Genomic DNA, 14,894 nt, shown 5'->3' on the forward strand with positions numbered 1-14,894 from the left:
CTCTTACCATTAACAGCCACTACAGCCACAGGACAACGGCGACCCCGTCGGCATTCACCCACGACAGCGACGCCCGCCGCACCAATCGGCCAGCCCGGAAAGGGGAGAGAAGAGAAAAGAGCGAGCCCACAGCGACCGGCCACTGCCCCGCCTGCCCGCCCGGCCAGGAGATCCGACGGCGGAGCCGGTGCCGCGACTCCGGGTCACCCAAGAAACCACGCGTCCGGATGCGCGCCGTGGCATCGTGTCGCGCCCGGCCCTACGGATTACGATCTCTTCGACGGCATTCGCTCCAGCAACGAGGGTGACACTGATGGACTACTGATGGTAACAATTGATAATTTGAGTTGATGCTAAGCATGCAAGAACCCGGTGGGAAATTTCCACACCAAAGAATAACCTTCGGAGAAAAGGCGGCAAGAACTTGCGGTAGAATTATATAAGCAGCGAAGCCGGCCAAGCCACTCTGGAGTAGTACCATTTCCGCGTGTATAAAAAGTCAAGAAGCTTCCCCTCTCGACGCTTGTTACTCCGATTCCAACCACCGCCGACCTCACCGCCCGGAAAATCTATGGCCTACACCTCCTCCCTCCACCTCTCCAAGCACCTCCTCCTCCCCAAGCCCAACCGCGCCAGGCCTTCCTCCTCCAGGTCGCCGTCCTTCGTCCGGGCGGCCAGGGTCGTCGACGGCGCCCCGCACGTCAACGGGCACTCCAAGAAAGCGCACAACGGCAAGGTACAGATCAACGGCGCCGGCGCCGACGGCAAGAAAGGGGCCATCAACGGCCACGGCGTCGTTAACGGCAAGACGCACGTGAACGGCCATGACCGGATCCACCTGTCGGTGACCACGGGCGGCGGGGGCCAGGACGGGACGGGCCTCCGCGTGGCGTACCAGGGCGCGCCGGGCGCGTACAGCGAGTTCGCGGCCAAGACGGCGCTGCCCGGGTGCGAGACCGTGCCGTGCCGTGCCTTCGCGGACGCACTGGCGGCCGTGGACCGCGGCCTGGTCGACCGGGCGATCCTCCCCGTGGAGTCCACCATGGAGGGCACCGCGCTGCGGAACTACGACCTCCTGCTGCGGCACGACCTGGTGGTGGCGCAGGAGATCAACCTCTTCGTGCACTACTGCCTCCTCGCCATGCCCGGGGTGCGCGCCACCGAGGTGCGCCGGGTCATCAGCCACCCCATGGCGCTCGCGCACTGCGGCCGCGCCCTCGCGCGCCTCGGCGTTGACCGCGAGCCGGTCGAGGACACGGCCGGCGCCGTCGAGATGCTGCGCTCCAACATGATGCTCGACACGGCCGCCATCGCCAGCCCGCGCGCCGCCGACCTCTACGGCCTCGACGTCCTCGCGCACGGCCTGCAGGACGAGTCCTGGAACGTCACCCGCTTCCTGCTGCTCTCCAAGCCGCCGTCGCCGGTGGCGGTCCCCGTGGACGCGGACGCCAAGACCAGCATGGTGGTCGCGCACCGGGGCGGGTCCATGGCGGTGGTGCTCAAGGTGCTCTCCGCCTTCTCCTCCCGCAACATCAACATGTCCAAGCTGGAGGTCATCAACAACGAAGCGGGCGTCGGCGAGCCGCGGCCCCCGGTGATGATCCTGGACACGGGCGCCCGCGGTGCGCCGACGCTGCGCGCGTTCCCGCACGTCCTCTACGTCGACTGCGAGGGTGCCGCCGACGACCCGCTCGTCCGCGAGGCCATCAAGGAGATCGAGAAATTCGCCGTGTTCGTCCGAGTTCTTGGCTGCTACGCCGCGGACACCAACGTCTACGATCTGCAATGAGGAGAACAGAACAGTGATCCTCCCACCATGGTACTAGTACAAGTGAAGTGATCGAATTAGATAGTTCGGCACAATCGAATTTGGAATTGGACCTGGAAATTTCCATTCTGGTACTCGAGCAGCTGCCTCTACGTACTAGTATTTGTGTACAGATGCAATAAGGCTCTTTCTAGTACTACTCTGCTGTTTAGCTGTGTGCATAGGTGTAAGATTGCTGATGATGCCTAGTAATTAAAGGATGTGTAAGATAGCATTATCATTACTTGATTGCTGTAATTTTTTGTTGTGCTAGATCTGAGGGTAGAGTATCGCTACCCCCCTTTCTTGTGCCTCTCGGTGTTCAACTTGTACGGAGTAGAATACAGACATTGGCACATTGAAGACTGGCTGTTCTTTCCAATAGCAGAAGAAAACTATGTGTAACGATACTGGAATTTGTGCAATACTAGGATGGTGTGCTTTGTATACGAGCTGAACTGTGAAATTTGCGGTGCTTTTATACAAAAAAATACTATGTCTTGTTCTTCATTATACTATTGCTAATCTTCAGTACTCAACGACATAGGAATTTGAATCATTTTGTTCTGTTTGCTTCTCTTGGAGCATTGGCCTCGTCCAAGACTGAAGAGAACCATGATTGTGATTCGACAGAACAAAGATTCAAGATCCGACAAGGGAATCCGAATTCATGTGGAGCACTGCACAGGCCCAGAGAATCTGCAAAATCATTATTCTAGGGTTGAATTGCCATTTTTGCAGTTACAAGTTGCCACTGGTAGCACGGGATATGTGGAGGCCCTGCTCCCTCCAGCCAGTGGCGCGTGTTTCGCAGCAGAAAGATCTGAGCAGACTTAACTTTCTCTGATAAGCGAGGGCCCTGATATAGCCCTACAATCCTCATGAACCGGGAGAGATACTATCAAATTCACCTGTGGGCTGTGGCTGAACCGGGCCTATTTGTACGACTGGCTGTACGCCCCAGAAGTGAACGGAAAACGGACTGCAGAAACTGTCTGCGCGATCGCCGAATCAAGCGAGCGCGATGGCAGGTTCAGGCCGAGATCCCCGTATCAAATGTGCGAACATTTTTCGCGCGTGGCACAGGAGAATTTGGCCAGGCTCGTTGCAGGAAATTGACGCATCGCGTCGCCGATACCCACAAAACTCCGCCAAAAATCAACCAAATTTCCACATGTGTTCCACAGTTCTGTGTTCGTCTATGAGACCACCCTATCGGTCTGCTGAAAGCTTATCATCTGCCCCTTGCAGAACGCATCTCTACCAATGGACAGTTTTGTCCACCAACTAACTGGCTCAGATCAACCAACCCCGTGCCCTGTCGGACGTGTGCGACGCATCTCCACATGGCCTGGAGCTTCAGAGTTATGAGAGGAGCGACCCCTTACCAAACTACTCCCTCCGTTCGGAATTACTTGTCTCGAAAATGGATATATCTAGAACTAAAATAGTACTCCCTTCGTTTAGAAATACTTGTCGGAGGAATGGATGTATCTAAATGTATTTTAGTTCTAAATACATTCATTTTTATGCATTTCTTCGACAAGTATTTCCCGACGGAGGGAGTAGTAATTCCGAACAAGTAATTCCATTTTCGAGACAAGTAATTCCGAATGAAGGGAGTAGTAATAATTTTTACTGGATCGTCGTGATCTCCGTTCTTTCCTGTCCCCGTCTGCACAAATTATTCAAAGCTTGCTTGCTCATCAGTTGCTCACTTGTTAACTCGGCGGCATGTGCAAGGTGTACTCGGAGTAATATCTTGGGTGGTCATGCACGGAGACGCGTGACCCCACGCTGGAATTATTTGCTTGCGCTTCCTGTGAAGCGGGAGGTGTGGTTGGGTTGGGGACCTCTAAAGATCTGAATCGTTGCTTACGCCTCATGCAAAGTGCAGTGAACCTGCATCATGCGTTCATGTGTGGTGGCCGAGTGGAGCTGTCTGAATCCCACCAAGCGGATTATCATACTTCAGATTTTTTGCGAATTCCTTTCGTATCAGATTTGAGCCATATATGATACGTTCTATTCATACAGTAGCTTTCAAGAATATATGATACAGTACATCATCAGTCATTGAACATGCTCTCTACAGCTGTCCTGCAGGAATGGAGACGCTCAAGTAATGATTCAGGTTTCAGGAAGAGAAAGGGAAGTTTCATCGAGTCTTAATCACTGACCGTTCTGCCCTGTGCTCAAGAAATTCTCAACTATCCCACTTTTTACATGTAAGCGGGCTTTACTTCAAAAGGAAGAAAAAGAAGAAAGTGTGGCAACCAAAAATAATACGGGTGCATGGCTGCATGAAGCACTTGGAGCTGGAGGGACAGAATAGTGATTGTTTGTTTGCGGATTTGTATGCCTGGTCATGAAAACGAGCCAAAATAGTCGCAAGGGTTTGATAAGTAGCGTTCCATTTCGATATTGACATCAGAAATAACCAGTCGGCAAACACCGACAAAAGGGCCCAAGCTTGTGGTGCTACCGGTGCACCAAACTCACATTATGCTTTTAAAATGTTCAAAAAATTCTAAAAAAAAAAGTTAGCACACTCACACAACACTAATGTAGGTTGTCACAAAATTTCAAGTCAAAATGCGAAACATAACTCGAAAAAACAAAAATGACAAATTCAACACTAAATAGTACATAACATATCTTGGGCTTTAGATTTGGCCCATTATCAAACTGATGTCAAATTTGTCATTTTTGTATCTCAAAAAATATTTTGAATTTGTATACAAAATTTTGTGACATCATACATTGATGTTGCGTTAACGTGCTAGATTTTTTTTCAGATTTTTCAAAATACTCTATAGCATCCGGTTCATCGGTAGCACCACAAGTGCGGTGCACCGAACACATTCCCCTGTGACTCACTGTCTCATTGAACACGGGTAGCACCACAGGTGCTAAACACGGGTAGCACCACAAGTGCAGGTGCACCGGATACATTCCCCTTCCCTTCCCTCCCTCGGCATACAGTTTTACTGTCTCATTGAGCTCGTCATCTCCTGTGACTCAGCGGGTTCTAGAAGGAACCCCCTGCTGGACGAACAAATAATTGGTGCAAAGCTAGGAAAGGCGATCAACATGTTATAAAGATTATGTCCCAACAGAGCACATGATGGAAGCCCGATCACATGCTCCCAATGAAGTTCATTGGTGTCTTGTGCCGTGGGGCGTTGCTATGTCACGGTCGTTAGAAGTTACAAGGCCTTGTGGGGCATACATGATAAACGGAAACATGAGCATATGGCAAGCATAAACGCGAGCAGAATCGCTTGGCTCTGTGGGGCCAAACTGGGACTTAATTTGAGCTAGAAGAAAGGTCGGGTCGGGGCACATGCGTTTGTTGGTTCTCTTGAAAATGCCAATTCGTAGCTACAGTTATAATCGTTCACGCACAAACACTGTGTGCCTTCGGCATTGAGCGCGATACGCATGATATGTTGCCGAAGGAGACACGTGAAGAACCAAAAGCTCGCTGGGACATAAATTTTTTTTAGAAAAGGAGGAATCACTCTCGATCTCTACATCTGGATGATGCATGCGACCATATTAGTTATTATTCACAAAGACCTTACAAAGTAATACAACAGTAAACCCGAGGCCACCATCTAGACGACACATGTCGCTACTTCTATCCTCTTGATAAAGGGGTGCCGAATGTCCGAGCCAAATACCAAACAGACATCGCACGAAAGCCTAACATCTAACACCGGATGCCCCATCCAAGCCACATAGGTGGGACTGGGTAACACTCCGGTCCGGCGCACTCTCGGTGAGTACCACACGCACACGCTGCAAAGGGCCATCACCTCCGTCTCCCCTCGATCCATCCTCAAAGCATGTACTGACGCATCGACCTTGTCAGGCCTCTCTGCCATCGACGCCACCACGATGCCAGACAACGTCGACCTCCTGCACGTGTCCCTCGCCATACATCTGACTCCAAGCCTCCACTGCTCCATGCTGCCGAGAACCGCTGCCATGAATATGTAGAAAGAAACACTGCTCCACCACAGATGCGATCCGCTAGTCCCTCGAGCCCAAGTGCATCTCCAAGAATGTTGCCCCCAAAGGGGTAACGAAACATGAATGCCGCCGTCATCCGATCAACTGATCTAGGGTTTCCCCCAGAGGTATTGGATGGGGTTGGGAGCTTCACCTCGATAATGCCTTCATGAAGGAAACGATGATAAGGGCATCGTCATTGAGGGAGTCCTGGATTAGGGGGTCCTCAGACAACCGGGCTATATGCTTATGCCAGACTGTTGGACTATGAAGATACAAGATTGAAGACTTTGTGCCGTGTCCGGGTGGGACTCTCCTTTGCGTGGAAGGCAAGCTTGGCAATTCGGATATGTAGATTCCCTTCTCTGTAACCGACTCCGTGTAACCCTAGCCCCCTCTGGTGTCTATATAAACCGGAGGGTTTAGTCTGTAGGACGAGAACAATCATAATCATAGGCTAGCTTCTAGGGTTAGCCTCTACGATCTCGTGGTAGATCAACTCTTGTAATACCCATATCATCAAGATCAATCAAGCAGGAAGTAGGGTATTACCTCTATAGAGAGGGCCCGGACCTGGATAAACATCGTGTCCTCCGCCTCCTGTTACCATTAGCCTTAGACGCACAATTCGGGACCCCCTACCCGATATCCGCTGGTTTTGACACCGACATTGGTGCTTTCATTGAGAGTTCCACTGTGTCGTCACCATAAGACTTGGTGGATCCTTCAATCATCTACAACGATGAGGTCCAGGGTGAGGTTTTCCTCCCCGGACAGATCTTTGTGTTCGACGGCTTCGCACTGCGGGCCAACTCGCTTGGCCATCTGGAGCATATCGATAGCTACGCCCCTGGCCATAAAGTCAGGTTTGTAAGCCTGAACTACACTGCCGACATCCGCGGAGATTTGATTTTCGACGGATTCGAGCCCATGACAGGTACACCCTACAGTCGCGATGAGCATGACCTAGATCCTCCATCGGATGGTGTTCAGGAGATCACACCTATAGCTGCCCTGGCTTTAAATCCAGCGCAGATCGTGCCATCCTAGGACGGGAGGATGGACCCCGCCACAGAAGCTGCACACTCAACGGCGATAGCGCCGAACACAGATTTCACTTCCAATGAGGTTTGTGTCATCGGACCCTCAGACGCTTTTCCAGCCATAGGCTCCAAACCGCGTTCATCCGTGCCCATCGAATCTAACTGGGCACCGATCATGGAGTTTAGCTCTGCGGATATCTTTCAGCACTCGCCCTTGGGCGACGTGCTAAACTCATTAAAATCTCTCTCCTTGGGAGGAGACTCTTGGCCGAACTATGTCCGGCTTGAGTGGGAAGCGGACGATGAAGGAATTCGTTACCCACCCACCACCCACTTAATAGCCAATGTCGATGACTTAACCGATATGCTTGATTTCGACTCCGAAGACATCGACAGTATGGACGACGATGCCGGAGAAGAACAGGAACCACCGCCCACAAGGCGCTGGACAGCCGCCTCATCATATGACATATATATGGTGGACACACCCAAAGAAAACAATGGCGAGGATCAAAAGGATGCAACAGAGGGTAATCCTCTCGAGAAGCAGCCGAAGCGCCGACGTCAGCGGCGCCGCTCTAAACCACACCAGGGTAGAAATAGCGATACCGGCACAAGAGATAATAGCACTCCAGATGATGCCGAAGATGAAAACAATCCCGCCCAGCCAAGATTCGAACAGGCCGGACGGGAGGATGGGCAAGCTAGCCCCGATGGACATGCCATGAATGAAGACTCGGAGGATGACAATTACATGCCCCTCTTTGAAGACGAGGTGAGCCTCGATGACGAAGAATTTACCGTGCCTGAGGATCCCGTCGAGCAGGAGCGCTTCAAGCTCCGGCTTATAGCCACTTCAAAGAGCCTAAAGAAAAAACAGCAGCAGCTTCAAGCTGATCAAGATCTGCTCACTGATAGATGGACTGAGGTCCTGGCGGCCGAGGAATACGGACTCGAGCGCCCAACCAAAAGTTACCCGAGGCGCAGGTTGTTACCTCAATTCAAGGATGAGGCACTAGAGCCTATACTACCAGCGCAGGATGCAGTTGACCGACCACCTCGTGGCCGAGACAAAGCGGCGTACCAGTCCAAACACTAGCCCGCACCCCATCGACGAATTGGAAAACAAAGCAGGACAGTCAAGATCGACCTACGGATCGTGGGGGCGTGCCCCAACGCGTGACGATGACCACCACGCCGGATATACTAAATACAAATCCGTCCAGGCCGAATACAACAGACCAGATTCATCTGTACTGCGTCGCGATGTAGCCCGGCATAGAGGCGCTGCACACCCCCTATGCTTCACTGACGAAGTAATGGAGCATGAATTCCCAGAAGGGTTTAAACCTGTGAACATCGAACCATATGATGGACAACAGACCGTGCGGTATGGATCGAAGATTTCCTTCTCCACATTCACACGGCCCGCGGCGATGATCTACATGCCATCAAGTACCTCCCACTAAAACTCAAGGGACCAGCTCGGCACTGGCTAAATAGTCTACCGGGAAACTCCATTGATAGTTGGGAGAACCTGGAAGACACATTCATTGACAACTTTCAGGGCACTTATGTGCGACCACCGGACGCTGATGACTTAAGTCACATAACCCAACAGCCCGGAGAGTCAGCCAGGAAATTCTGGACTCGGTTCTTAACTAAAAAGAACCAAATTGTTGACTGTCCGGATGCCGAAGCCCTAGCGGCCTTCAAGCATAACATCCGTGATGAGTGGCTCGCCTGACACCTCGGCCAAGAGAAGCCGAAGTCCATGGTAGCCCTTACGACACTCATGACCCGCTTTTGTGCGGGCAAGGATAGCTGGTTGGCTCGTAGCAACAGCACATCAAGAAATCCTGGCACTTCAAACGCCAGAGATAGCAACGACAAGCCCCGGCGCAACAGACACACGCGTCGCAATAATGGCGATAACGCCGAAGACACAACCGTCAATGCCGGATTCAGTGGCTCCAAGTTCGGTCAACGGAAAAAGCCATTTAAAAGAAACAATTTGGGCCCGTCCAGTCTGGACCGTATACTCGACCGTCCATGTCAAATCCATGGCACCCCAGGAACACCAGCCAATCATACCAACAGAGAATGATGGGTCTTCAAACAGGCCAGTAAGTCAGGTGCCGAAAACAAGGAGAAGGGGTCTCAAAGCAATGACGACGACAAGGAGCCCCGGCCACCAAACAAAGGAGGGCAAAAGAAGTTTCCCCCGCAAATTAAAACGATGAATATGATACACGCCACCCATATTCCCAGACGGGAGTGGAGGCGCACACCTAGGGATGTCTACGCAATGGAGCTAGTCTCCCCGATCACCTTTTACCGCAAGGATCGTCCGACCAATATCCGTCAGGGCGGCTCAGCCGCACTATTCCTTGACCCAATAATTGACGGATTCCACCTCACGAGAGTCCTCATGGACGGAGGCATCAGTCTGAACCTGCTTTATCAGGACACAGTGCACAAGATGGGTATCGATCCTTCAAAGATCAAACCCACTAAAACCACCTTTAAAGGTGTCATACCAGGCGTCGAGGCCCGCTGTACAGGCTCCATCACTCTGGAAGTATTCTTTGGACCCCCAGATAATTACCACAACGAAGAGTTAATTTTTGATATCGTCCCTTTTTGCAGCAGCTATCATGCACTGGTCGGACGAACCGTGTTTGCTCGATTCAGCGCGGTGCCACATTACACTTATCTTAAGCTCAAGATGCCCAGTCCACACGGCGTCATAACATTTAATGGCAAAGCCAAACGCCCCCCCCCCCCCCCCCCGTACCGAAGAGCATAACATCGCCTTAGCAGTAGAAGCACAGAGTGGCATTTTTTAATCGAACCTTCATTCGACAGCCAGGCTCCCAGACACTGTCAAAAGAGTCCTAACTACTCCGTGGCAAGATAGCCCAGCTCTTCAAGAGCTCAATTAACCACTCCGGCGATAGGCGGAGGCAAAGCTAGGTTCAATGTGGCTTAACCACTCCGTGGCAGACAAACATTTTTTGCATTTTCTTTGCAGGTCCACTTTTGTGTAGGCCATCACTGGCGACATGGCGACCAGACCCATGAGGGGACGAACATACCAAGGAGGGAAACAGCTCGAACGCGTAAGGGAATCCTTAGATATTCCCCTTGATGATCATCCGATTGTTCAACGGATCCGCACACAGCCCCCCTCCTGGTCTCAGCAGGTTCTGAAGTCATATTTCTTTTTATCCAACTACTTGTATCCGTACGCCTCGATGTATTATTCAATTACAACATGCGGCTTTATATAACGCTTACTTGTTGTTCTGTCTTATTGATATTTTTTGTCAAGGGGCAGCCGTACACTATGGTACGCCTCAATATGCCAGGGGCCTCATTGTACCCATAATACGGCAATAAAGTCTGAACACCCTCACGGTCGTTCGGCACCCCGAACTTATAGCATTATATGCATCGGCTCCGAATCATGTCTTGGGTCAATAGTTGGGTTGCCCGGCTCCTGTGCTTGCTACCCTACGTTCTGCTATATCGGCTAGGGTAGTAAAGGGAGAACTACTGCGATTGTGTCCCGGTTCTTTCGGACGAGCACCTCAGTAGAGAAAGCCGAAAACTGACTGTCATGATGCGGCGAGAGCTGGTCAGCTGTTCGAGAGGTTACAAAATCTTTAAGGATTTCTTCCGCATTATGCGATAACAAATGCAGCGTGCGACGGATCGGCTTTTTCTTCCGATCAGGTGCTTATAGAGCCCCTAGTGCGGTCTTCCGAACACCAGGGGTTGCGCCTACCTTTCTTTTGTGAAACTCCTATGGCTAAGTGAGAGTGATAAAGCCTTATAGTCCGATTGCCTGGTTCGTTGCGCTGAACACCTCCTTCAATGACCCAAAATTTGGGTAAAGAGTGTTCAGGTTCATCCCGAACACCCCCGTGCTTCCTACGTGGGGGCAGAAGCCAACGACTGGCCAACTCTCAGGATTAATTATAAAACTGCCGCACAGGAGGTAAAATTTTCCAAATAATAGGCGCTATATTATATAAATGACCTTGTTCAACATTACAAAGGATAACATGAATGTATTCATGGGAATATAATATCCTTGGCACATTGCTCTGCTACAAGGTGTGATCCTTTCAAGACACTGTCATAATATAACTCGGGCTTGCGGTGCTCCTTCCCCGTAGGCGGTCCTTCGGTCATCAGCTTTTCGGCATCCATCTTCGCCCAGTGCACCTTGGCGCGGGCGAAGGCCATTCACGCACCTTCCATACAGACCGACCACTTGATGACTTCAAGTCGAGGGCAGGCACTTACAAGCCGCTTCACGAGCCCGAAGTAGCTGCTGGGAATCGCCTCGGCAGGCCATAGCCAGATAATTAAATCCTTCATGGCTAGTTCGGCCGCCCTATGCAGCTCGATTAGCTGTTTCAGTTGATCGGCAAAGGGCACTGGATGCTCTAGCGCCAGATATTGCGAATGGAAGAGCTTCTTCGTAGAGATCCCTTCTTTGGCTCAGTATAATTGTGCGGCATCAGATATGCTGCGTGGCAGTTCCGCAAACACCCCCGGAGAAATCCGAATTCGGACTAGTAACATGACTTTCTTCCTTCAAATATTTGCTTTGCATAGAAAAAGCCTTACCTGCCGTGATCCTTTTGGCCTCCTAGATTTCCTAAAGGGCTCCTTGGGCTTCGCCCTGGGCATCATGTGCGGCTTGATGAGCCTTGGTGAGTTCGGATTCTTTCTCTGTTAAACTCTGCTCCAAGGTCTCGCACTTCTTCACGGCCTCTTGAAGCTCTTGCTGAACTTCAATAACTTTGGCCTCGTGCTTTTCACGAAGGGGCTGCTATTTGGCCGCCTTCTTCTCGGCCTTGGCCACTGCCTTCCTAAGAGCCTCGACCTTGGCCGTCGCTCCTAGAGCACATCAGGACATTTTTCGTCATACTCAATTATTCATTCGTACTGAATGCAAACAAGGTTTTTTTGCATACCTTGGTTATCCTTCAACTGCTTCTTCACTTGGCCGAGTTCTTCTTTGGCCCGCTCCAGACTCTGCTTCAGTCCGGAGACTTCCGCAGTATGAGAGGTGGCAGTCACTAGAGATGCCTACTTAAGAAAACAAAAGAGGGAGAGGTACTACAAGGTAAGTCTCCTGCGAACATATATTTGATACTCTGTCCGACTTTTCCTTCCGAACACCGAACAGTGTATCAGGGGCTACTATCTATACTTTGACACTCTTTAAAACCTCACAACATACCTCAAAGCCCATTATAAGGCTGATGCAGGCTTCAGTCAGCCCGCTTTCGGCAGACTGAATCTTCTCAATCACCGCACCCATAAGGGCATGGTGTTCTTCAATGCTGGAAGCCTTCTTCAGCGCTGCTGACAAGGTATCCGGCACCTCTGGTTGGGTAGAGGTTGCCGGTGGAACAGGCGCACCCCCTTCTGTCGAGGGAGGTTGCCCACCTGATTTCGGAGCCGTGTTGGTCTCCGGAACTGTGTCCGGCTGGGGGCCTAATTCAAGATAGCCCCCGCCGTCCGTGTCCATGGGGGCCTTTTCCCCCGTGTGTCCGGCCATCGAGGTTTGACCCTCTGGCACCGCCTTGATGGTCCCCCATCTCCTCCTTGGCATGGGTCCCTTTGGGACGATGCCTCGGTGTCATCCACGTGTTTGGGGTAGGGGGCCGCAGGGGAAGTCCCACTGTCCATAGCGTCCGAGACCAGCGAATCCTCCGATGAGGATTGCTCGGCGCGGGAGTTGGCCGGACTGCAAAAAAGGCATGACTCAATGCGTTAACGCTATACGATAGTGAGTCCGGATATACAAACGTGTCCGGTTTATATACTCACGATTTAACCAGGGGCTGGACCCTGGGATCCCACTCCAGGCTGATGTCGGTGGCGGTGGTGGATTCATCCGGAAAGGATTTTTTCCCTTCTTAGGCGATTCGGCCTCCAAGTGTGTGGAGGCCGTCCTTTTATTTCTCCCCCACGTTGGGGGGGGGGGATCGGCTTTCCTCCTCTTCCTCATCCTCTTTGGAGGAAGAGCGGGCCTCGGGGTCTTCGGACTCTATGTCCAAATTACCCTGGCGATGAAGGCTGCCCCTGGTCTCTTTGGCCTCTTTCTTGGCCTTCTTCTTCGGCGCCTTATAAGGCGCCGGGACAAGCATCTTCGTTAGAAGCGGGCCGGCTTGTTCTTCTGGTAGCGGGGCCGGGTAGTAGATCTCCTCTACCTTCTTCGTCCAGCCCTAGGAGAGTTGTTGGAAAATACATTAAGTGTTTCCCTTGGAGTATGCAGATAAAGCATATGACTTGCCAACATATGAAGACTTACCGAACTCGCGGGTCGGGACAATTGGTACCCGCGTCCTCGGCTGAGTCCGGCCATGATTTGCTAGACTTAAAGAGCACCTTCCAGATGTCTTCGTGCGAAGAGTCAAAGAACCCTAGTAGGGTATGGTGCTTGGCCGGGTCGAATTCCCATAAATTGCAAGCCCTGCGTTGACAAGGAAGAGTCCCGAACTAACATCACCTGGACTACGTTGAAAAGTTTGATGTTCTTGTCTTCCATACCCTTGGTACGCGCCTAGAGCACCGCCAGCTCATCTGGCGAAGACCAGTTCAGGCCCTTCTTGGGCCAGGACGTAAGCCGCAATGGAGCTCCAGATCGGAATTCGGGAGCCGCGGCCCATTTTGCGCCGCATGGCTCACTGACATAGAACCACTGTTGTTGCCACCCTTTGACGGAATCATTGAAGGTACCTGATGGCCATGTGACGTTGGGCATCTTGCTCACCATGGCTCCTCCGCAGTCGGCGTGCTCGCCGCTCACCACCTTGGGCTTCACATTGAAGATCTTCAGCCATAATCGGAAGTGTGGAGAGATGCAGAGGAAGGCCTCACACACGACGATAAATGTCGAGATGTTGAAGAAGGAATTGGGGGATAGATCATGAAAATCGATCCCATAGTAATACATAAGGCCGCGAACGAATGGGTGGAGGGGAAACCCTAGCCCGCGGACAAAGTGAGGGAGGAATACAACCCTCTCGCGGGGTTCCAAAGTAGGGACAATCTGTCTCGCCGTCGGAAGGCGGTGGCCGATCTTCTTGGCCAGATACCCGGCCTCCCGAAGTTTCTTAATATCCTTCTCCTGGAGGGTAGAGGCCATCCACTTGCCTCCGGCTCCAGATCCGGACATTTTTGGAATGCCTTTGTGGGCGAAGAAGGCGAATGTTTGGGCGCTGGAGCTCGAGCAAGAGAGAGTAGACAGAAGAAGAAGAAGGCGTGAGTGAAAAAGGGGGAATCCTTGTCTCTTTATAAAGGCAGCAGAAATCAAGCGCCTCCCCACTTGCCCTAGAAACTCGCTTATTCCCCAAGTGTCGTGCTAATGGCGTGGTTGGGTTACCCACACCCGTATTAATGAGAATCCCGTGATAAGGGGACATGATCTCTGCTTTGACAAGACGTGCCAATAAAAACGCCTCGCAAGACGTGTAGTAGCGGGCTGAGAAAACGGTTTGAATAATAACTGGGCCGCGGTGTGATGTCACGCTATGGAAAAGTTGTCAGCAGATTAGACTCGTGGAAAATTGTAATCTCTACGGTGGTATGTGGAATTTGTTTTGCAGAGCCGGACACGATTCTCGTGTTCAAGATCTAATTTGGAGTATTCGGAGAAGGAACCCGCCTTGCAATGCCGAAGACAATCTGCGCGTCGGACTCATCGTCATTGAAGCCTGGTTCAGGGGCTACTGAGGGAGTCCTGGATTATGGGGTCCTCGGACAGCCGGGCTATATGCTTATCCCGGACTGTTGGACTATGAAGATACAAGATTGAAGACTTCGTCCCGTGTCCGGGTGGGACTCTCCTTTGCGTGGAAGGCAAGCTTGGCAATTCGGATATGTAGATTCCCTTCTCTGTAACCGACTCTGTGTAACCCTAGCCCCCTTCGGTGTCTATATAAACTGGAGGGTTTAGTCCGTAGGACAAGAACAATCATAATAATAGGCTAGCTTCTAGG

The 14,894-nt window shown here is 51.6% G+C and overlaps 1 protein-coding gene across 1 annotated transcript; it reads left to right on the plus strand.

The window, feature by feature from the left end:
- The first annotated feature begins 441 nt into the window (after nt 1-441).
- On the plus strand, nt 442-2,256 carry LOC123123914 (arogenate dehydratase 3). Its single transcript, XM_044544572.1, has one exon. The coding sequence runs from the start codon at nt 572-574 to the stop codon at nt 1,787-1,789; it is 1,218 nt and encodes a 405-aa protein (XP_044400507.1). The 5' UTR covers nt 442-571; the 3' UTR covers nt 1,790-2,256.
- The last annotated feature ends 12,638 nt before the right edge of the window (nt 2,257-14,894 follow it).

Source organism: Triticum aestivum, chromosome 1B (assembly GCF_018294505.1).
Source record: "Triticum aestivum cultivar Chinese Spring chromosome 1B, IWGSC CS RefSeq v2.1, whole genome shotgun sequence".
Classification (NCBI taxonomy): Eukaryota; Viridiplantae; Streptophyta; class Magnoliopsida; order Poales; family Poaceae; genus Triticum; species Triticum aestivum.

Coding starts and splice junctions, on each gene's coding strand:
- LOC123123914 (XM_044544572.1), top strand. CDS start 572: ATGGCCTACACCTCCTCCCTCCACCTCTCCAAGCACCTCCTCCTCCCC.